Source organism: Aulostomus chinensis, chromosome 2 (genome assembly GCF_037954235.1).
Source record: "Aulostomus chinensis isolate RoL2024-O1b breed Wild chromosome 2, RoL_Achi_v1.0, whole genome shotgun sequence".
Lineage (NCBI taxonomy): Eukaryota > Metazoa > Chordata > Actinopteri > Syngnathiformes > Aulostomidae > Aulostomus > Aulostomus chinensis.
In genome coordinates this window covers 21,881,427-21,903,153 of record NC_141321.1, presented here as the reverse complement: position 1 = coordinate 21,903,153, position 21,727 = coordinate 21,881,427, and the positions used below count along the sequence as shown (strand labels likewise).

The following is a 21,727-nucleotide window of genomic DNA, read 5'->3' as shown; positions in this document are numbered from 1 at the left end:
CTCACGAATAGAATCTTATAGAGCTGAGGTAGTATTTTGACTCACTTTTTTTTTGTTTTTAATAAAAGTTGTTTTTTTTTAAAAAGGACATTAAAGACAAAAACTGCTCACATGTTATTAATAAATTGTCACAAAATGAAAATGTGAGAATAACTTCTATTTGACAAGAATGTCATATAGAATCTTATAATTTCAAATGGATGAAATTTTGTTTCACTTAAAGTTATTAATTTTGCAGGTAGTATGTGTGCAGACAAGGGAAAGCACATTTTGCAAAAATACTTTCCATGGTGTAATGTCATAATTTGTATAATAGTAATTATCATTATTATTGATTATAAATGAATCAATTTGTACTCACACTCCAATGATGCATTAAAGCCATCGTTTAAACAAATTGTAGACATGTTGTTTCCATGGACACAACGGAAAACTGAAATTGTCTTCACCACCCTACAGTTGCCCATGTGGTTCACTGTACTGCAGCTTGGGGGGGGGGGGGGGGGGGCAATTTCATTAGACAAAAAGTGAGCAAATCAGCACAATGTCTTCATCAAATTGACAGTACATATACAGTGTTTACAAAACGAGCTGAAAGTTCATACACAACATCGAAATCCGTTGCAGTGACATAACTGTGTGTTTAGAGGACAAATAGAACGATAAACACACTTGTATTTTTCTGTCACTTCCATTTTCGATCGCTATGCCGTGGATTATTTGCAATAACAACATGAGTCAAAAACTGTGGAAGCAATTTTTTTAAAACACACAACGTGCTGATCAGGCAATTCAATATTGAGAAGAAAAACATACAAAAGGAGATCAGGTTTTGTTGGCCTCTTTATTTGAGACAAATTGATAACATGTACACAATCACATTGCTTATACTTTCATTTAATACTTATTCTCTCTATATACACTGCACTGTTGCTTCTGTGCAAGGTTTTATTCAATTTAAAATGATAAAAGCTTGCATTCAGTACTTTTTAGCTATGCCCACAGTATCAGGTTTATGTTGGAGAATATACCAAACCACTATCAACCTTGTCATTATCACAAATGTAAATTCATTTCACCAGACAATTTTACTGTACATTCTCAGTCCTCTGAAATAACTTCCACATCAGAAAGAAACAAATGCATATAATAAAGTTCTGGCAATGAAAAAAAAAAAAATCTCATGAAAATACAAGGGAAATAAAAGTGAGTTACAATTCAAGAGAAGAAATACAACAACAACAAAAAATACAGTGTAAAATATGATGGGCAGCACATCCAGGTATTCTGAATTCTTTGGACATTTTAGCTGAAGTTTCAGCAGCAAACACACCAGCAAGTAATGTTCAAGTATCCCTGTACAATATTCAAAACTGTCTTTACTAACATTCACGCTTCACTCTGCATTGTGGCCATCATCTTAGCAGTCAAGGTGAATTACTTTTGTCTTGACGCAGAGCCCGATCACGGGACATCGGAGAGTCTCCCCTGAAATCAGCGGAAATCAGTCTTTGTGTCAAAGAGGCCAATATTTTATGGGGGATCAAACAAGAACCAAAAAAAAACACAAAACAAACTAAATTTTTTGGGCTGGTTTGGCAGACCCATTTACATCATTTAAGTCAAGGAACTATAGGTCCTATATACAGCCAATCCTTAGGAACAATAAAAAATAAAAAATATCACAATAGTAGGCTTGAACTAAAATAGGCAACATTCTTTATATTTCAGTGAAATTGCTTCTTCAAAATGAATGTCATAAGAGTTTTATTTATTGAATTAACAAATTAATCTTCCTAACATTCCTCATGTTTGACATACATACAAACCTTTTGAAATCGTTCATTTTTGCTCATTTCTGTGAACTGAGTGTGAATTTAAGATAAACCTTTTAGATTATGTCTCTTAAACCCCCCTGGATCAAACCGTCGCCCATCAGTAGCCTTTTTACTTCAATTCACCGAATGATTGTGGCATATCGGGGCAAACACATCAACAAAAGAGAGCCATTACAAACCACAGAAGCATCTTTTAGTGCACTTTCCTCTTCCTTTCCCAAATGTCAGCAGCGTTCATCTGTGAGGTCGTGCTTAAATGACACGCTGAGACCAATAGTTCAAGAATGTTTTGCATTTGATAGTTTCTGTGTTGGTGCTCAAGAAAAAAGGAATAAATTAGAAAATTGGCAGTATTAACATGATGCCTGGAAGAAGAAGAAGATCATTGTCATTTTTGGCCATGTGCTCCTTAAACATTGTAATATTATCAGTCATGATTTCAGGAACCAAGTTAAGGTGAATTACTGTTAATTATCTAACATAGCCTACATATATATTCAACATATATCCAGTTCATTTTTTTGTTTTTGTTTTTTCTAATTCCAGAACGAAAAAAACAACATTGTAGGACAAGATCATCATTGCACACAACTAAATATATTTACAAAGGTTAACACATTTAAATATGTTAGGCTGCTTCTCTTGCCAAAAATAAAATGTACAGAATGTCAGTGATCAAGAACCATGAGACTCTTTTAACTAAGAAAGTTATCTTAGTTAAGAGAGTCTCTGCTACGTGGTCAGATGTTTCCCAGAGCAGGAAACTGCAGTCGTGCGATAACGCAACAATAAATACAGCTGAAAGACGCATGGAAGTCATCTTCGAATCCACATTGACATGTAGAGAGGGACACAGACAGGAAGTACTCTTGCTTAGGTATCGTTTGCCAGTTCAGGCATGCATCAGTTACAACTTACTTCTGCTTCTGACACGATGCACATTCAGGAAGAAGACACAGCCGAGGTTGTTGATAGCCTAGTTTGCTCTCGTTTTCTTCCTGAATGTATATGATGTCACACGCCGAAGCACCAGGAGCACAGGACCAGCTCCTGAAGGGTTTTACGCAGCTCCTGGCTCCTGTAGGCATAGATGAGCGGGTCGATGAGCGAGTTACAGATGATTAAAATGAGAAAAAGGTTAAAGTTTCGGAAGAAACAGTTGCAGAAGGGGTTGGTGGGGCAAGTGAGGATGAGGATAAGGTGGAGGAAGAACGGACCCCAGCATAAAATAAAGACCCCGAGCAGAATGGTGAGTGTGATAGCCCCCTTCATGCTCGTGGACTGGCGCCGGCTCTTGTTGAAAGCCATGATGCGCCGGGAGTGCACGTGAGCCAGGAGGAACATGTGCAGGTAGAGCACGGCGTTAAAGACCAGGGTGGAGCAGAAGAATGTGACCAGGCACACGATCACGGCGTTATCGGTGTGGTACACGATGAAGAAGATGCTGGAGGTGATGCTGGCCAGCCACACCACCACGATGATGATGATGGCGCGCTGCGTGGTCATGATGCTGTGATAACGCAGCGCGTAAAAGATGGTGATGTAGCGATCCGCGGCGATGGTGCACAGGAACGAGAGCGAGGACATTACCGAGCTACAGATCATCACATCGATGACGTTGTCTAGGTGGCGCAGCATCCCCGGGTGCACGTCCAGCAGCCCGTGATCGTTGAGGAGCATGAACATGGTCTCCACCACGTTGCTGACACTGACCAGCATGTCGGACACGGCTAGGCAGCAGATGAAATAGTACATAGGAGAGTGCAAGTTCCGGTTCTTGATGATGGCCAACACAACAAGGATGTTCTCCACGAGGCTGATGACCCCCAACGCCAGGAAGAGCTCCTGGGGGATGCGGATCTGGACACAGCCCAGCGAGTTTCGCTCTCCGGAGGTGGAGTTGGTTTCGTTGTAGTCCATGTAGTCACTGAGCGGGTTTAGCTCCGCGTGGAGGTTGAAGGGGTTCTGTTGGGATCTATTGGAGAACTCCATATCTGACAGGAACAGTGTAAAACTTTGGTGGATTTCACCAAGGTTTAGAAATCCTTTCTGCATCAGCTGAGTCAATATTTTTGAGCAGCAGTTCAGTTGTTAATCCCATCTAACAAAAGTTAAAAGCCCCACTGTGACAATATGTACTTATGAAATAGCCTTTTTATGTATTGTCGTTAATAAATATTGTCTGCTGGAAAATGCATATAAGCGCACCATAATCCGTGATGTTCCGTGTGAGTGCGTCCCCCACACCCCCACCCCCTTCCTCTATGGGTGCATCCTGACAACCACGAAGACCTGTAAAACTTCCATCTCCATTTTTAGATCGTCATAAATCATAGCTTCTCACTTTCAGCAAGTCCCACCCTTCCAAAATCTCGAAATCAGTTTAAAATCCAGACACCAAAATTACAGTGGCCTGATCGGTATAGTTGGTCCTCCGATCAGCGGAGACTGTGATTAAGTTAAACTGCTGGACTTTGAAGTCTTCAGAAGACTCCTCCTCGGACGCAGACGTCAGCTGCTTTCCAGCATCTGACGGGCGCGCAGCTTTGGAAAAGACTCCGGGAAATCAGGGCGTCGATCCTTTTGTTTGTCAGGTTTGATGCATTTTCAATCATCTCAAAGAGGGAAAGTTTGGTTTTAATTCTGCAAATGAACACAGCTCCTTAAGAACGCTTTTACGCACAGCGCGCAACACAACACGTTTGCAATCCTTCACTGAAAACACAGTTGTTTGTTTTAACAGTGAATGATAGCAATCTGTTGCCTCCAGTCAATGAATATGAACATTTCCAAAATAAAATAGTACATTCATAATTAATTGCATTAATTCAATCCATCCATTTTCTTCCGCTTATCCTGTAAGGGGTCGTGGGGGGGGGGGGGGGTCATATAAACAGACAACCATTCACACTCACAGTCACACCTACAGTCAATTTAGAGTATCAATCAGCCTCGTCCTCTCTTGATGTCTTCGGACTGTGGGAGGAAGCTGGAGTACCAGAGAGAACCCACACAGGGAGAACATGGAGACTCCACACAGAAAGATCCTGTACCGGAGCCGGGGCTTGAACTTCTTGCTGTGAGGTGACAGAGCTGACCACTGCACCACCCTGCCACCCTCATAATTGATTAACAATCTTTTTTTTTATGTGCACTTATATCCAACAATATTTCTGCCTCTGTATATCTGCCTCTGCAGCATATAATGTGGCGAATCATTGTTTCTATTAATCCCATATTTGAGTTGAACTTCTTTCCATCCCTGATCGTGCACAGTCTTTTCTCCACAACTGGAGATTTGAAACCCCTGAACCAGACCTGAGAAATCAGTTTGATCAAACCCATCAGTCTAAAAGAGAGTAAAACACAGGTTTCATCCTTGGCCTGGGTCAATAGCTGATACACAATCCTGCTGACAGACAAACAGACACAACCTGGCAAAGACTTTTCGGTTGCAATGTCATGCAAAGGTGTTAACAAGAAACTTGTGTTTGTTGCACGAGGAGAGTCTCACATGAACAACATAAAATAGCTTTAGAAACTTGTGACACGTACAGTATAATCAACCCCATAGAAAATGTATGCAGAACAATCCAGGAGGCTGTTTTCCTTTTGGGCAGCACTGCAACTGCACTGTTGAAAAACTCATCTAAAAAGAACCACTGTGCCACAATCCAGCGCCAACACAACAGGTATTGAGTGACCAAATCATCGGTTTCATAACTGTGCTTGATGAATAAAAGTTGACCTAATTTACAATATTGGGAGTAAGTGAGTTTCAATTACAGGTAAAAATATCACAATACTTCTCCCACAATGACAACAGATCATGACACAGCAATCCCGTGATAACTGATGCATTGCAGAGTAATTCATTTGTCATCGGCTGGTCAAAATGGGAATTCATGATTTAACCAAAAATGCCAGTTCTTATAAAGACATCAATATTGAGTGCTGGTGTATCGAAATCATTTAATACCAGCAAGAATTGAAAAACTTGCAGCATCAATAATTTGTCACAGTCCTGAAATTATAGATCAGTGTTAATCTAGACCTTCACATCATGACATTAATGCTCACAGGGACGCAACAAGACTTTTCAGCAACATTTTGGCTTAAGTTTGAGGAAAAGAAGGCAATCAAGAGACAGTTTTACTGACAAATACGTAAAAGGAAGAAATTATTATAATTATTATTATCTCATTACCCTTAAGGAAAAAGGAAGTATAATTAATTCAAGATGTTTTATAATTATTATAGCTACTGTGTGACCAGAATTTTTTTCCCTTAAACATAATGGCATGTTGTTTTGTGAAACTCGTAAGGCGGGGTTTTTTCATGCAGTCACAGGACAAGTAAAAATCAAATCAAATTATGTGGAAGTTAAGAAATTCCACTTGAGCTAAATTCAAAGGTGTGACCCAGCAGGACTGGGCGGTGATGTGCATCGTGCTCAGGTAAAGAACGAGAGCTGAAACTATCGATCCATTTGTCAATGAAGTGATCTACTTCCACTCTTGTGAACTGTTAGGCCGCTTCTGAGGAACACTCACTTTGGTTTAATTAATCGCAGTGGCACTGTGCAGCAGTGGTGGCGCCCGCACATTCCCATCAGACAGCCTCTGACCTCTACACACAGTTCCCTCTGAAACCCTTGACAAGCAAGTCTTTCTATACTACAGCTGGGTCACATGAAAAGCCTCTCAGCCTCAGTCATAGCTCCAGGTGAACTAAGAACAATGACATCATTTGGCCATCAAGCACAGTCACACTGTATTATCATGTGGCCAATGGACTGTTAAAGTATATGTAGAACATGTGTCAAATTCAAGACCCACAGGCCAGATCCGGTCTGGATAATAAATAAACACAGCCACTGGGTGCTTCTTATTTTTAACCTTTAATGGGAAATTAAGGCAAAAATGTAGACTTCAGTATTAAAACTATTCATTTTTACATTTTCTCATCTGGTCAGTAACTTTTGCTGGTTCCATTGTTAAGGTCATTTTCTAGTCCTCTGTGTGCAGGCTATAGTCAGCTTCAATAACACAGGATTAGATGTTAACTTCCTTGTGTGTGCACATACAGAAAACTTGGTGAATGCTGGGTGATAAGTTGAATTTGGGTTGTGTGCATTGGTTGCTGGGGCCGCTTCCCTGATCCACTCAGCAACAACTGATGAGAGAAACCTTGGTGAATGATGGGTGGTAAACTGGATTTAGGAATTTGACTCAGATTGTGGAAGATAGGTTGAATGTAGGACCCATCATCAGTCATGTTCCTCTGGGTCATGGGGTGTTTCTGCCTTTAAACACTATACACCCTCACCAGAGGTGACCAGCTACAGGCTGATCAAACCTGCACTTGCATCCCATGCTCAATTAGTAAGTTTCCCTATCTTGCCTTGTTAGCTAGGGGCCAAACTGGGGCTGTTCCTCTCCAGCCAAATCCGGCTGCTTCTCTCTGCAGCTTCAGATGCAGTTTTGATGTCTCTGGCCCCTGATCCCCATGTCCCTCAGTAGTTTAGCGGTGGACGTTGCCACAAACCCTCTGCATCCAACCTCCAATGGGCGGACTTCTGTGCTCCAGCTGCAATGTCGTGGCTCAGCAGCTAGTTCAGCATAGCGCAGGTGTTTTTGCTCATATTCCGCATCTATGGAGTCCTCCTCGGGTACGGTGAGCTCAATGATGTAAGCCTTCTTTAGTGAGGGGGACCAGAGCAACAGGTCAGGTCTGAGGGTAGTGGTAACAATCTCTGGAGGAAATACCAGCTGCCCATCCAATATCCTCTCGCAGTTGCCAGTCCTGCGCCAAGCACAGTTGGCCTCTCTGCGATATGGAGCTGCTCCCAGCAGCTGTAACCCCCTCCTGGACAAATGTGATTGCCTGTGAAGGGTTAGATGTTGGTGGTGGTAGGGAGTTGTTGCTAACTCGTTTTCCCTCCAGTGTGGATGCAAGGCTCTTTAAAACTTGGTTGTGGCACCAAGTATACCACCACTGATAGAGATTGGTTGGTGTTGGAAGAACGTTGTAGGTGGATCTGATGACAAAGCTCAAGTTCCTCGCGTCCATGGCCCACATCCTTCCAACTCAGCCTCCTCCTTTCGACATTCTCCCACTGTGTCTACTGCCCCTGCTTTCCAAGGTAGACTGCCTTGGGCCATCTTGCCGCCTTTTCCTGACAGCACATCTCCTCAACAACCATCTTCCTCTGTGCTGGAGCGGTGGTATTTCTCCAGGCTGGGCAGCTTGTTGTTAGTCCAAGGCCTCCTCCTCCTTGCTGAACATTCCCCACAATATCAGCATGCCTGAGAGCTGATGTTGCCTCCTCCACTGCTGTTGCTGGTCTCCACTTGTGCCCAGTTGCCAGAGTTGGTGTGTTTTCCCTCACTCCTATGTCTCTGGACTCATTCAGTGTCATCTGCAGTTGTGCCTTGGTGCACTTGAACTCCTCTGTGAGGCTGGTGATGGGCAGCTTAAGGATACCATCTCCATAGAGGCCTATGGTGGTAAGGCAGAGTGGAACTCCAAGCCATTTCTTGATGTAGGCTGTGACTCCTCTTTCCAGTTTCTCTACTGTTGAAATAGGGACTTCGTAGACTGCAAGGTGCCACAGCACTCGGGGTAGTAGCCCAAACAGGAAACACCAGATCTTTAACTTACTTGGTAATTGGGTGTAGTCAATAGTTTGTAGGCCAGAGTTGATGTCCTTGTGCAGTTGTTTCACCTGGTCTTTATCTTTAAGGCTTGCATCATAGCACCTTCCAAGGCTTTTGACAGGTTGTTCGGATACTGTGGGGATTGGATCATTTCTGATGAAGAACTTCACTTCGGCAAGCACTCTTTTCACCACTGAGATGCTGGGAGACTTACCTGGTTTGATTTTCATTTGGGCCCAACTGATGTTCTCCTCTAGGTTTCAGAGCAGCCTCCTGGTGCATGGGACAGTAGTTGTCAGTGTGGCAATGTCATCCACGTAGGCTCTGAGGGGAGGGAGGCGCAGACCTGCCCTATGCCACACTTTGGGTATGGATATTTCTGCCGTACTGTCTGCATGTGCCCCCAGAGAATCCTACAAACAACCGGTGTATAGGGGACTCTGTTTGGCCCAGGGGCTGATGCTGTTCTTGCCTGGTAGACAATGTTCTCCACCTCTTTCCAGGTAGGGGGACCTGTCTCAAATTGATTCTCTGGGGAGCTAATTGGTGGGATGTCTGAGGGGATGGCCAGGTGTTCATTGTGCCTTGGGTCAGAGTGTGTTGTCCCCAAGTGCCCCTACAGGTCATTTCTTGTTGTTTTTAGCACTCCACTTTTCTCCTTTGTGAAGAGAGTCTTTAGGAACTTGAAGAGATCTTTGTAGAACCGTGTTCTTGTTTGTTCTTTCTTCCTTCTTCATTTCCGTAGATTCTCTGCTCTATGGAGGCATGCCGAACAGGTTTTGATATCAGCTTGTAGAGTACTTAAACCCTCCTTTTCCACTCCAGAGGACTTCTTCCACGGCTTCCTGAGTTGTCTCCTTTCCTGAATAAGGCGCTTGATCTCCTGCTGCCTCCTGGAGACTGGTAGAGTTGTATCCTGTTTAGCACTTCTCGGCTCCTGAACTCCTAATTGTTCTGCCCCATTAGTTATAAATGACCCCCATTCTCTCAAACTTCTTCTCTGCTGTGCCAGAGTTGTTCCAGGGTGGCTGTTAGATCAGCATTTACTGTGCCCTACAGCGCCGGGCCACTTCACACTCAGTCTGTGCCCTGGCATTCTCTGCTCTACTGCTGGTCTGGAGGTTTGGGTGGGTTCCACAACTGATGGTTGTTCCTCCACGACTTCTGTGTTTGAGTTCAGTATATTGCTGTTCACTATAGTGAATAAAGTGAACTAACTTTTTCGGCCTCTTACAGTGCTGCTCCCTCAATGGTGTGAACACAGTAGCCATCACTAAAAGCTTGTCCTAATAGAACTCCAAATCAATCGTGGCTAACCAGGGGGGCTCTTTATGATTTACAGCATGAGCACATGACACCATCATTAGAGCTCCATGCGATGCAAGCAAAAACACATACACACACACACACACACTTGGGGTCAAACTATCGGGCCCCTGAGAGAATATCTGCACTTTTTATGGAAAATGAAACACACGCCCATACTGCATTTTCCATTCTATGCGTACAATCTTTTTTGTTGTTGTTGAGTCGACATGCCTAGTACAGGATTTTTGGGGAAAAAAAGTGTCTGAATATGGAATAAAAAGAAAACATAAGCCTTGTATTGCCCACAAAAGTTTAGATTTTCCATTTTGCTTCCTCAGGAAATGAGTTTAACACCCCTCATGTAGAGAACAATTTTTTCTTGTCTTCAAAAATTGTTTTGGATTTTGGACCCAACTTGACCATTTATGAAAACCAAGTAAGGCTTACAATTTCTCCAGTTCATCGTCTTAGAAGTTTGACAGGAGAACAACGGATTCTTCCTTCTATGAAAGTCTTCAAGCTGGTCATGGGGGAAGAGAATTCTCAGAAATAATTACAATAAAGGAAGCAACAACACAAGTGAAACATTTGTAACGTGATGGAAAGATGGCAAGTGACTGAGGTTAGAAAAAAAACATGTTGTTGGAGTGTTGCAAGTAGAACATTTGTAGCCTCACCGCCGTGGTGAGGTTGTCTAACAGAGTGAGAATTAAATTTACATGAGTTCAAAATTAAAAAAAGGAAAAAAACAAAAAACACAAGCTCAAAAATCAGATTCTCTGACTGAGGTTTTTTTTCTCCCTGATCTTATTGCAGGACTTGATTCAGATGAAAGAATAGTGAGTGTTTATTTTTAAAAAGTGCCCTCAGTATTGTGAACAAATATTTAGCAAATGCTGCGATAACGAGAGTTGATCTTGGGTTACAATAATCATAAATGACATCTGAATTAATGTTAAAATGATTTATATCATCTGGAAACACAGCCATTACTGTATGATGGATCTCAAATAGGTCCCAGTAAAAATCCTCAGTGCTGATTCTCATTTGAGATTTTTTTTTTGTTTTTTTTTTGCCATCAGATATTAAATTACAGGCTGCTACTATGAAACACTGCACTGCACTGCGCTTTTTGTTGCTAGAGAGTGGCAGAAGTCTTGGGTTTGGGCAAAAAAAAAAGTTGTTATATTGATTTGATTTTCTTTTTTAAACACATATTAACATCAGATGAGCATGGCTTAAACTTCCACTGAAATAGTTCTCAGAGGAAGTATTTCTCTGAAGTAGTTGGGTGGATGTTCTTCCATGACTTATCCAAAATGATAAGCTGTGTTTGTGTGAAGTAGGACGGTTAGTTTCCCATTAAAATCCGAATGTAAATATGTGACAATTCTGAAACGCGTATTCCATTTGATTTCAAATGCTTGACACTGAACCATGAAATATTGCTATGCTATTCAGGAAATACAACAGATTAAAGACAAATATTTAACTCTTTGACAGGATTAATTTATTTTTCGAAGTGGTTTTTGAACCAACTGCTAAACAACATGTTTAAAGTGACTGAAGCATCCCTTAAAAAAAGTGAAAAGTAAAAATCTTGAATGCGCCATACCGAATGTTTGCTTAAAATTTATTGTTATGGAGCAGAAAACCAAACCTGGAACATAGCATCAACCGCGGAGGCCAAAGTGTCACAAGCATCCGCACTGTGACATCAACACTGTATTCTGAGTGGAAGTTGCCAATATTCACAGATATCTGGACAGAAGGATTTCTGTAGGAAATGCTAGCGTAGAGACAAGCCAATTTATTATTCTGATAGTGTGACAATAATTTTAAAAAACCCTCTTCAATTTTCCTCCTCCATCTTGTATTAATTATTATCAACACTATAAATTATCTACATTTTCATGAACACGATTTTTCCGTCTAGTTGATTCCGGTTTGTCCAGACACAACACTGCTCAGTCCCACTCATCCTCATCTCTGTATGGATTGTCCTCTCTGGGTGGTTCTTGAAAGCGGATGTTTGCCAGCATGTCCCTCATTGCCACCATGAGACGATTCACTTCCTGGTTCAGCTCCTGTCCAGCTCGAGCCACTTCCATGTCATCCTCCAGCCTCTGTCCCCCCTTAAACAGGTAAGAGTGACATCAATAAACACACAGGGCTCCTTCTATGAAGTTTATTTCATAATATGTAAGATTGTAACCCTACATGTGTTGAACTCTGCTATTTTCCCCAGTCCCAGCCCCAGAACAGCAACAGTCTTCCAGTTGTTTATTTTGCTCAGGCCTGTTTTTCAACTCAGTGCTGACCAAACCACACTGGAGTTCCACTGCTTGAACCCAGAAGGGTAGAATTTGTGATTGAGATGACATAAAGTTGCAAACAATCCTGATGGAGGCGACAACCTTTAATTGGCCATGTATATTTTTACGAGTGGAGCCCCAAGCCCCTGATGCCATGTGGCTGCTTGTACTGCTGGGTCACTTGACCTGGGTGTGAATGCGAGTTGAAGCTGTTCCCACTGCTGACAAAAGCCAGATGCTAGCACGTTAGCAGAGTTTTTGGCCAGTGGGAATGGGGTCTGACTCAGGTTCTGCTCTAAGGTTTTTCACGGTTCAAGCAATGTTATGTAGTTTAACAGCTTTCTACACTGACTTTTGAGAGGGAGACCCTTACATTTCCAGAACCCTTCTGTTTTTGTTTTCAACTTAACCAAAACATTAACAACACTGACAGGCCATAAAATGCTGACGCTGCCCAATCGCTTTACACTTACATTAACTACAAATACTGCATTGTGGTTGTACGCCTTCATGAACTGTGCCTGTCACAGTGATCCCTCACAATAAAGAGCAGACCTAGCATAACTTATGTTATTTTTTGGGGTTACATAAAATGAAATCGCCTACGATGTTACCATCAACTCACCTAATTTATACTGTAAAAAAACACTCAAAGCTGTTAAACCACTGGACTCAAATGGTGATAAAAGTAAATATTAAACACCATATTTACAGTGTATGGTTGTATACTTTATTGTATGCATGCATTGAATGTTTACATCCTGAACTTAATAACCATATAAATAATCAGAGAAATCAAGGATTGTGTTATTTAATATGGAATAATGTTTTCGGACAAGTAACTCTATTTAGTCAGTAAAAAGAAGAACTTGGTCGTCCTAACTGTATTTCTTTTATCCACATTATATCGCTTCCCCTCCTTAAGTGGATAACATGATCAGGATAGATGGAACTGTCCTGGTGGAAACATGCCTTAGGCATTGGTTCACATTAAGCATGTAATCTGACTCACAAGATGTTCTACTGTATGTGAGGCTGTACCTGATACACGTCTCTTACTTGAGCACCCTTAAAGATCAATAATTAGATGAAAACTGGATGCATTTTTCCTCTACATTTGTATAAACAAATGTACAGTCCTGAGTGCGCTGTTCAATGTAATCGTATCTGTGGACATAAACCAGACTCCTGCTTCAGCATAACCCTACGACAGCACTACAGGGGTCTTAAAATTATTGACTTGCAAACTATGGACCATTACATTCATTTTTATTTCAGGAATCTTGCATTCTTCTTTGAAATGAAACAGTGGAGATTGTTGTCTATTCACTGCTTTATCCCCGTTACATCTGAGTTATTTTCAGACATGAGATGCTTGCATGACGCGGAGTGTGTTGCTGTCAGACACACAGGGCCCTATTCAAGCGATCTAAGGCGCCAGGCAGTTGGCGGATGGCGCTATGTGTGCAGCGTGTGTTTAGGGCGTGTTAAGCCTCATTTTGGTATTTAGAGGGCGTGCAATCAGAGTACAAACCATGGTGCAAACCGTTTTCTGGTGTTCAAAAATAGCAATGCAACATGGTTGCGTCAGACCACCCTTCATTAGACTACTTAAGCACCTGCTGAAACAGGTAGAGCGCATACATATTGCTGTGGCGGTGACAGAAAGAGGGGGAATGTTGCATTCCTGAAACACATTTGAGCAGATACTCGGAATACTAGGAATGACTTGATAAATGCAGCATTCACATTCTATAATGCCCACTACCCAACATTTGAAATCATATGAAAACTAATTGGAATTGTACAAGTCTGAGTGGCGAAGTCACTTCACTGTAAAACCTACTTTCTTTCAAAAACCTTAAAAACAAAAACCCTTTTCTCTTAAATGTGTAGTCCTTTAAAATTCCCAAAGCACACCATGTGATTCCATGGGGGTAGACACTGGACCCAAGCCACACAGTCATTGATATCTGTCCTACTTCCTTCTTTAAGATGGACTGCACGAAGTGCTGCTACAGAGGTTTTGGGTCAGGCATCACATGACAAAAGAGTTGGCTCCTGTAGGGCTGGTAGTTATGCTTCAATAGGCAGAAAAACAATTATCCTCAACAAATTTGTCATATTTCTAGAAATAGCAACGGCCCAAATCTTTGCTCCTATACATATGTAACATTTGAGATCGCCAACAATCCTGCAAAAGCCGGCTTAAAATTCACTGAGTCGAGAAAGAGTACAGCCTCAAACAACTCCATGCGTTGTTTTGTTGATCACGAAGGAACAAAGAACAGAACTGACTTGAACATGGATTTTCATGGTCTTTCCTTCAGACCACTGTTTTGAGGGGATGACACTTAGGTAAGCTTGAGTGAAAAATGTAAACAATAACAAATATATACAAATACATATAATATACAATAAATATACAAATAAATGAATAAGGAAAGAGGCAGGGGCAGATTAAAGTGCCAGTTCAGGCTACTGCAGTCGACAGAGAGGAGGACCAACTCCTTACTAAATATCAGGAAAACACGTTTATTTATATGCAAACAACATACAGTCGAGACTATCATATTCATTTCTGACAGAAGCTCCCTCTTACTACTGCAACACGTCTTTTTAAGATAAGACGTTTCTGTACTAAAAATGTCTCCGCCACCCCCAGAGAGTTGTGCTGCCAAACTTATTTAGTTAGCCTGAAATTACACTGCACTATTTCACTGATTTGAGGAGAAGCTTTATATCAAGAAAAATGTCTTTGCAAGCAGTAAATCTGAACTGCAGAACGGATATATGATTCCACCAGTTGATAGAAGTGGGTCAGTTCACAATGAATTAGTAACAGATTGTTACAAACATATGAAGCTTAAAACTATTAATTAATGTGTGTCCCAGAATCCACAAATCATCATTGTTGATTTCATCCTGTCTCTTGAATTTTTCTTATAATTTGCGGCAGTGGAAGATTTGCCAAGAGATAATTTGACTTTTTCAGTAGTGGAGTGACTTCAATTTATTTATAGTGCACATCACCCAAAGAGCCTTAAGATGGACATTGATAGATTTTTGCATTGGCTTAAGTGTTATCTACCTTTCTAGAGCTATTTACTCACTGATTCATAAGACTCACCTGAAGGTTGAAGTTCGGCAGCAATGACCGAAAGAAGAGTGAGAGCGTGCTTTCATTGGATGCTCCAACATGCTGCCTAGATGCACACAGAAATATCAACAGTTAATCCAGACTCCAGATATAAAACCTGATCGTGTCTAATCCTATTTCAAGACTGTAGACCTTTCAAGTCTGATGTTACCTCTCTGGTTGGGTGTAAGATACCACTGAGTCCAGGGGTGGCAGGGGGTCAAAGCCCATCACAGGCTGAGTGGTCACCTCCTAAATGTGTCAAACAAATACACAAGATTCAAGTTGCTTCTTCTGAAGTGCGGACAAAACAGGAATATTCCAGAAGTGATAAGTCTTTCATGGATAGTAGTACACTATGATAAGGCCAGACACTGAGCTAAACTGTCGCTCAAGTTTCACCAACTTTGCAAGACACAAATCAATGGAGCCTTTGAGAGGATCCTCTATATGGCATACGATTGTCCCAGGGTGTCGGTAATTATGACTCAGAGAAGAAACTAGCATTATTTCAGCGTGACCAGGTGAGTTATGCTCCAAAATGTACTTTGCAAGGTTATAGGAAACTTCTTCTTTAATCACCAAATTCTAGTCAGCTGATTTTCGAGTGTAAGTGAATATTGGTGCCAATTCTGATGTAATGCTTTCAAAGCATCTGTGAGATATCACAAACACAAGTATGGGACAGACACTTTAAGAAGTTCGTGGCTTTGGCCACAGCTGTTGACAAGTGTTGAGACATAAGAACTATGAAAATGTGTGCTACATTTAATTATCATTATTCATTATTAGTGCAACACATTTTCTATATTCATTGTTTGAGGGGGAAAAAAAAGCGCGCCATTGATTGATGAGAAGCCAGACAAATTTCAAAATTGTCCCACAACAAGAAATATCTGGCCTCTGCCCTCAATAGGAAGAGGCAGAATTTGCCACTACTGGTTTGTCTAATCTCAATTTCAGAAGCAGATCTATTATTGACCTATTCAAGCAGAGCACCAACAAGTACAGGAGCAATGACTTAGTGAATACAGGCAGATTTTTACCAATATATATTTGGGACTTTTCTTTTCCTTTGAGGTAAATTTCCATGACATCTGTGAGTCATCTGTGTACACTTGAAAAACAAGAATCCATATAAAAAAATTAATCATGGTTCATTTAACGAACAAACTACATTGTTGATCCAGATCAAAGAATTATTTACACAGATAAAGATGCACCAATTTCAATCTTTTCATTGAGCTTCACTAAACTGCCAATACTCCAATATTCAAGAATCTGTGACACCATTCTCCTTGACTTCTGATACTCTTGCTTTATTTTCAATTTTTCCAGGTCTGGAAAAAGCAATTTTTTATTTCCTGACTTTTCCAGGTATTACTCACCACATAAACCCTGATAGAACACTGTCATGTATCATTTTTAAATTTGAAGCGGGTACCTACAGTGAGGACAAAATCTGATTTGGTTTGCCAGATCAGATTAAACCACAATTGACAATCCTGATGCCCATCACACCTTTAGTTTCACTGTTGATGAAAGAAATTGCAGATGTTTTGAAGTGCATCTTACAAGAGGCAGACTGGAGGTGGCCTCTTTGATCTCTGACAGCAGGACGTGGCGATGGATGTTGCGTGGAGCACTCTGATATCTCTGCTTCCTCCTGCAACAGCGTAGTTAAGGTTAATATGCAACAGCGACTGATCAGAACTCCTTGAAGCCATTTTTTCATCATCTGCTTGCATGTTTACTTAACTGAATATTCATGGCTACATTAACTTATCCCATTTCTTTATTTCTTGACCGTTAACAACTAAAAGCTTTCCGTTAACTTGTCATCAACCCAGATCATACTTGTTTTCGCAGTCCTCCACCAGAGGGTCTTTTGCATCAACTCGACGCAGCACCTCCTGCACACTCTCTTCAAGCCAAAGCATGACAGCTGCCTCCCTCCAAAGGGTGTAAGTCCTCCCCACATACAAAGAAGTCAGCTCAGCCAAGGCTGGGGGCTGTCTGGAGAATACAAATGAAGATAACAAAGTAGATAGATGGTTGTTTTTAAAAGAAAGGCTAGAAGAGGAGTAGGAGGGAAAAAAAACAGTGGAACACAAAATGGATAAAACATGAGGATAAAATAGAGGCCATGACAACAAAGCGAGCATATATATTACCCTATCTGACTTCTCACGCCAAAGAAAGCATGTGAGGTGACCGAAGCGTCTGGTTGCACAGTGCACAGATCCAGTAAGGGCATCAAGACTGCAGAAAAAAAAAACCAAAAAACGTTGAGAAACACATAGGTGAAAACACGCTTTTAAAGCTTACTGGTCTAGATGCCAAGGTGTCGATACATTCTCACTCTAGTTGGGGAATATTTTCAGTTTTATTCTGTTGCATCTATAACAGTGCCATCAGTGTAGAGCAGAATTGAGTCCTAAAACCCTGAAATAGGTTACCATCAATAAATGTCCAGTTTCCTCATCTCCAGGTCCATGGGTTTGTTTTTTTAAAATGGGTTTTGGTTAAATGCCTTACATATGGTCTGCGGCTAGCTCTAGATTCAGATATGGTGGTTTCCTCTACAGTATAAAATGCAGCTGTGAATAACAAACTTGCGAATTTTGAAGCTTTCATGCCTTTAAAAAAAGCAAATAGGTAATAAGTGGCAAAACAGAGGTTGTAGACATTGCAGTCTCATTTATAGCCTGATGCAAATTTTTTTAATTCTAGCGATGAACATTGCTGTTTATTTGTGAAGATTATTTTGTTGAACAAAATGTGTAAGTCTCTTCAACTGTTGTTTACCACAGAGCTCATTTTCAGCAATTATCTAAAATGCAATGTGAAAATCACACTAAACTGAGGTGTGTTCGAAGGTAACTTCCGGACTAGAAACATGCGTCATCCCAGTGGCACTTCATACAAAAGAGAATTGATTTCAGTGCCCTCTCATAAAGAGCAGGTCTGGACCATGCTCTTCACACAACATTAATTCCCTGTGAGGAACCTCTTGCTGAGTTTCTAACCTCCAGGGAACATGATCAGAGCGTTCTGCAGCATCTGGTCAGCTTTGCATTTCTGTTTAACATTTTCTTCAGGTTCCATATCTTCCTGCTGACTGAGGTGGAAATGGCAGAGTGCAGTAGAGAATGCAAAGTTTGGCAGCTGGGACAGATTTCTGTGTTCCTACGACAAAAAAAACAACAGCAGTCTCTGTTTCAGACTGATATGCTTCCTTACAATGGTTGAAAAATATCACATATTCATTACCAAATATGCTCATTGCAGAATATTTTACCTCCCAGTCCTGGTATAGCTGAAGGATAGATTGGTACTGTCTGGAACGCAACATCAGGTAGTCAATGACCAGCAGCATGCAAAGAGGGTCGGCATCTGGGTCCAAACTAACAGAGAAGAAAGAAAAAGTGTAGTTATGACCTCGGAGAACAGGCACTTTTAAAGTTGGAATCATTTAAATGCCCTTTATATTCCTTTATATTACCCTTTAAATGCACTTGAGATTTAAGTTAAATCCCACCATTACCTCGGTCATGGGAAATAAATATGACTGAATGCAAAAATAGATCAAAAGAAAGAAAAAAAAAGACAATGTGATTCATTTTTTCAAAACACTGTCCTGACAGTGTTTAATCACATTCTCACATGTTTCGAGCCGTGCCTCTTGATTCTTTAATCAATCATATTTCCATTTGAAGCCGTCTCTAATTTAAACACTGATGGTGGGAGGGAGACAGCCATCAGCTCTTGTTCCCACACTGCTGCTTCACAAAGGCAGCACAGAAGTAATGACCATTATATATTGTAAAGCTGGAACTATAGGAACAGCTATAAAGGCTTATGTGAATGGGCTTTGCAGTTTTTATATAGACCCCATTTGGATCTATTAACACATTGAATGGTGAGGAGGAACAGGCCATTTTTTTTGGCGGGGGGCATGATTATTTACTACCCTTCCCCAGATTTAGGTGAGAAGTTAGATACCCTTCTCTCTCCTCTGTATGTGCAGGAGGGAGCTGAGACCCAAAGAGATCAGCTGACCGCTAGTTAGCTTAGCATAATGAATAGTAGTCGGTGGTAAGTGTTAGCATACCTCCATTACAATTCGTCAAATACACTTTTCAGCAAAACAGTCTTTTCCTTCATTAAAAATACAAAACCTTTAGCATGAAAAAATAAATAAATAAATAATGAAATAGTGGAATTTTAGAATTGACACACACACACACACATTGACAGACTGAAAAATTTCATGTAGGAACTCAAAAGTTCCATGGTAACTTTGGTCAACAAAACTGCGGCCACTTATCATGGCTGACTGTCAGAAAGGATGATTACTCCTGTATAAACCAAGGTCCTGAGCTTTATGACAGATGTAAACTATTACTTTGCATCTACATCTGCATTTGTCTTAAGTTAACTAGCACTCCGCTGACCTCTGTGTGTCTCAAACTCCCTCTTGCATGCATGGAGATACACTATATTGCCAAAAGTATTTGCTCACCCATCCAAATTGTCGGAATCAGGTGTTCCAATCACTTCCATGGCCACAGGTGTATAAAATGAAGCACCTAGGCATGCAGACAGTCCTTACAAACATTTGTGAAAGGATGGGTCGCTCTCAGGAGCTCAGTGAATTCCAGCGTGGAACTGTGATAAGATGCCACCTGTGCAACAAATCCAGTCGTGACATTTCCTCACTCCTAAATATTCCACAGTCAACTGTCAGCTGTATTATAAGGAAATGGAAGTGTTTGGGAACGACAGCAACTCAGCCACGAAGTGGTAGGCCACGTAAACTGACCGAGCGGGGTCAGCGGATGCTGAAGCGCATAGTGCGAAGAGGTCACCAACTTTCTGCAGAGTCCATCACTGCAGACCTCCAAACTTCATGTGGCCTTCAGATTAGCTCAACAACGGTGCGCAGAGAGCTTCATGGAATGGGTTTCCATGGTCGAGCAGCTGCATCCAAGCCATACATCACCAGGTGCAATGCAAAGCGTCGGATGCAGTGGTGTAAAGCACGCCCTCACTGGACTCTAGAGCAGTGGAGGCGCGTTCTCTGGAGTGACGAATCATGCTTCTCCATCTGGCAATCTGATGGAAGAGTCTGTGTTTGGCAGTTGCCAGGAGAACGGTACTTGTCTGACTGCATTGTGCCAAGTGTAAAGTTTGGTGGAGGGGGGGATTATGATGTGGGGTTGTTTTTAGGAGCTGGGCTTGGCCCCTTAGTTCCAGTGAAAGGAACTCTGAATGCTTCAGCATACCAAGACATTTTGGACAATTCCATGCTCCCAACTTTGTGGGAACAATTTGGAGCTGGCCCCTTCCTCTTCCAACATGACTGTGCACCAGTGCACAAAGCAAGGTCCATGGATGGCAGAGTCTGGTGTGGATGAACTTGACTGGCCTGCACAGAGTCCTGACCTCAACCCGATAGAACACCTTTGGGATGAATTAGAGCGGAGACTGAGAGCCAGGCCTTCTCGGCCAACATCAGTGTGTGACCTCACAAATGCGCTTCTGGAAGAATGGTCAAAAATCCCCATAAACACACTCCTAAACCTTGTGGACAGCCTTCCCAGAAGAGTTGAAGCTGTTCTAGCTGCAAAGGGTGGACCCACGTCATACTGATTAGGAATGGGATGTCACTCAAGCTCATGTGAGTCAAGGCAGGTGAGCGAATACTTTTGGCGATATAGTGTATTTCCCAAATATTGACGTGCTTCTTTTAAGCTATTTTGGTCAGTAATCCCATGATCAATTCTCTTTCGCCTTTTAAAGAGATTTGGGTGGTCTGTGAATGAATAGGATGACTCACTCAGCGCAGGATTTAGTTAATAAATCCACAGCATGCAACAAAGACACTTAACACTTTTCGAAGTGCTCAAAAACAAAAACAGAAAAGCAATTATTAGAATCTAAAATGCATAACTGCTCTCTTAAAATTGTTTTTTTCAAGAACACAATCTTGTGTTTAGAGAACAAGTCATTACATCTCAAATGTTTCAGTGTGATGTGAAAAATTAATTACTCATGTAAAAACCACAGGATGGAGCATCTAAAGTCAAAGTGTCCCCTTATGTCACTTTGTCTGATGTGAAGACAGAATAAGACTTTGAATGATTATGACTACCTGTACATAGAAAAATCAATGTGTTTTCAGAAGAAATCTCTTTATTTCCTGTGTGCGTTTCCCCATGCTTATTTTTTTTGTACCTCAGGATCAGCTTGCAGTACTCCAAAGCTGTCCGAGGGCATCCTCTCTTCTCCAGGAACATCATGTGCTTATACAGAGCCAGATAAAATGCCCTGCAAACAGATTATTTAACAGCAGTTTTGAAACACAACTTTTGTTACAAATGGTTGACTGTAACTGATACATCATGAAGAAAAAGAAGAGAGAGGAAGAAACAAAACAACCAACCTGTTTTCTGGTCTGAGATA

The 21,727-nt window shown here is 41.3% G+C and overlaps 2 protein-coding genes across 2 annotated transcripts in view; both read right to left on the bottom strand.

Annotated features, from left to right (window-relative positions):
• Window positions 1–825: 825 nt before the first annotated feature.
• mc1r (melanocortin 1 receptor) lies at window positions 826–4,132 on the bottom strand. Its single transcript, XM_086184846.1, has one exon. It carries the CDS (start codon window positions 3,891–3,893, stop codon window positions 2,853–2,855), a length of 1,041 nt encoding a protein of 346 aa, XP_086040972.1. The 5' UTR covers window positions 3,894–4,132; the 3' UTR covers window positions 826–2,852.
• A 7,292-nt stretch (window positions 4,133–11,424) lies between these two features.
• The window catches only part of tcf25 (TCF25 ribosome quality control complex subunit), a 19,841-nt gene continuing 9,538 nt past the window's right edge, over window positions 11,425–21,727 (bottom strand). Inside the window, exons 9-18 of the mRNA XM_086184778.1 lie at window positions 21,708–21,727; window positions 21,500–21,592; window positions 18,561–18,666; window positions 18,289–18,448; window positions 17,434–17,521; window positions 17,117–17,275; window positions 16,835–16,925; window positions 15,432–15,511; window positions 15,251–15,326; window positions 11,425–11,940 (exon numbers count right to left, since the gene is read on the bottom strand). The exon at window positions 21,708–21,727 is cut by the window's right edge and continues 74 nt beyond it. Of these exons, the coding sequence (XP_086040904.1) occupies window positions 11,773–11,940; window positions 15,251–15,326; window positions 15,432–15,511; window positions 16,835–16,925; window positions 17,117–17,275; window positions 17,434–17,521; window positions 18,289–18,448; window positions 18,561–18,666; window positions 21,500–21,592; window positions 21,708–21,727 (1,041 nt within the window). The 3' untranslated portion in view covers window positions 11,425–11,772. The remainder of the gene's footprint in view (window positions 11,941–15,250; window positions 15,327–15,431; window positions 15,512–16,834; window positions 16,926–17,116; window positions 17,276–17,433; window positions 17,522–18,288; window positions 18,449–18,560; window positions 18,667–21,499; window positions 21,593–21,707) is intronic.

Excerpts from the sequence above, each read along its gene's own strand:
- mc1r (XM_086184846.1), bottom strand. The coding sequence starts at position 3,893 with ATGCAGAAAGGATTTCTAAACCTTGGTGAAATCCACCAAAGTTTTACA.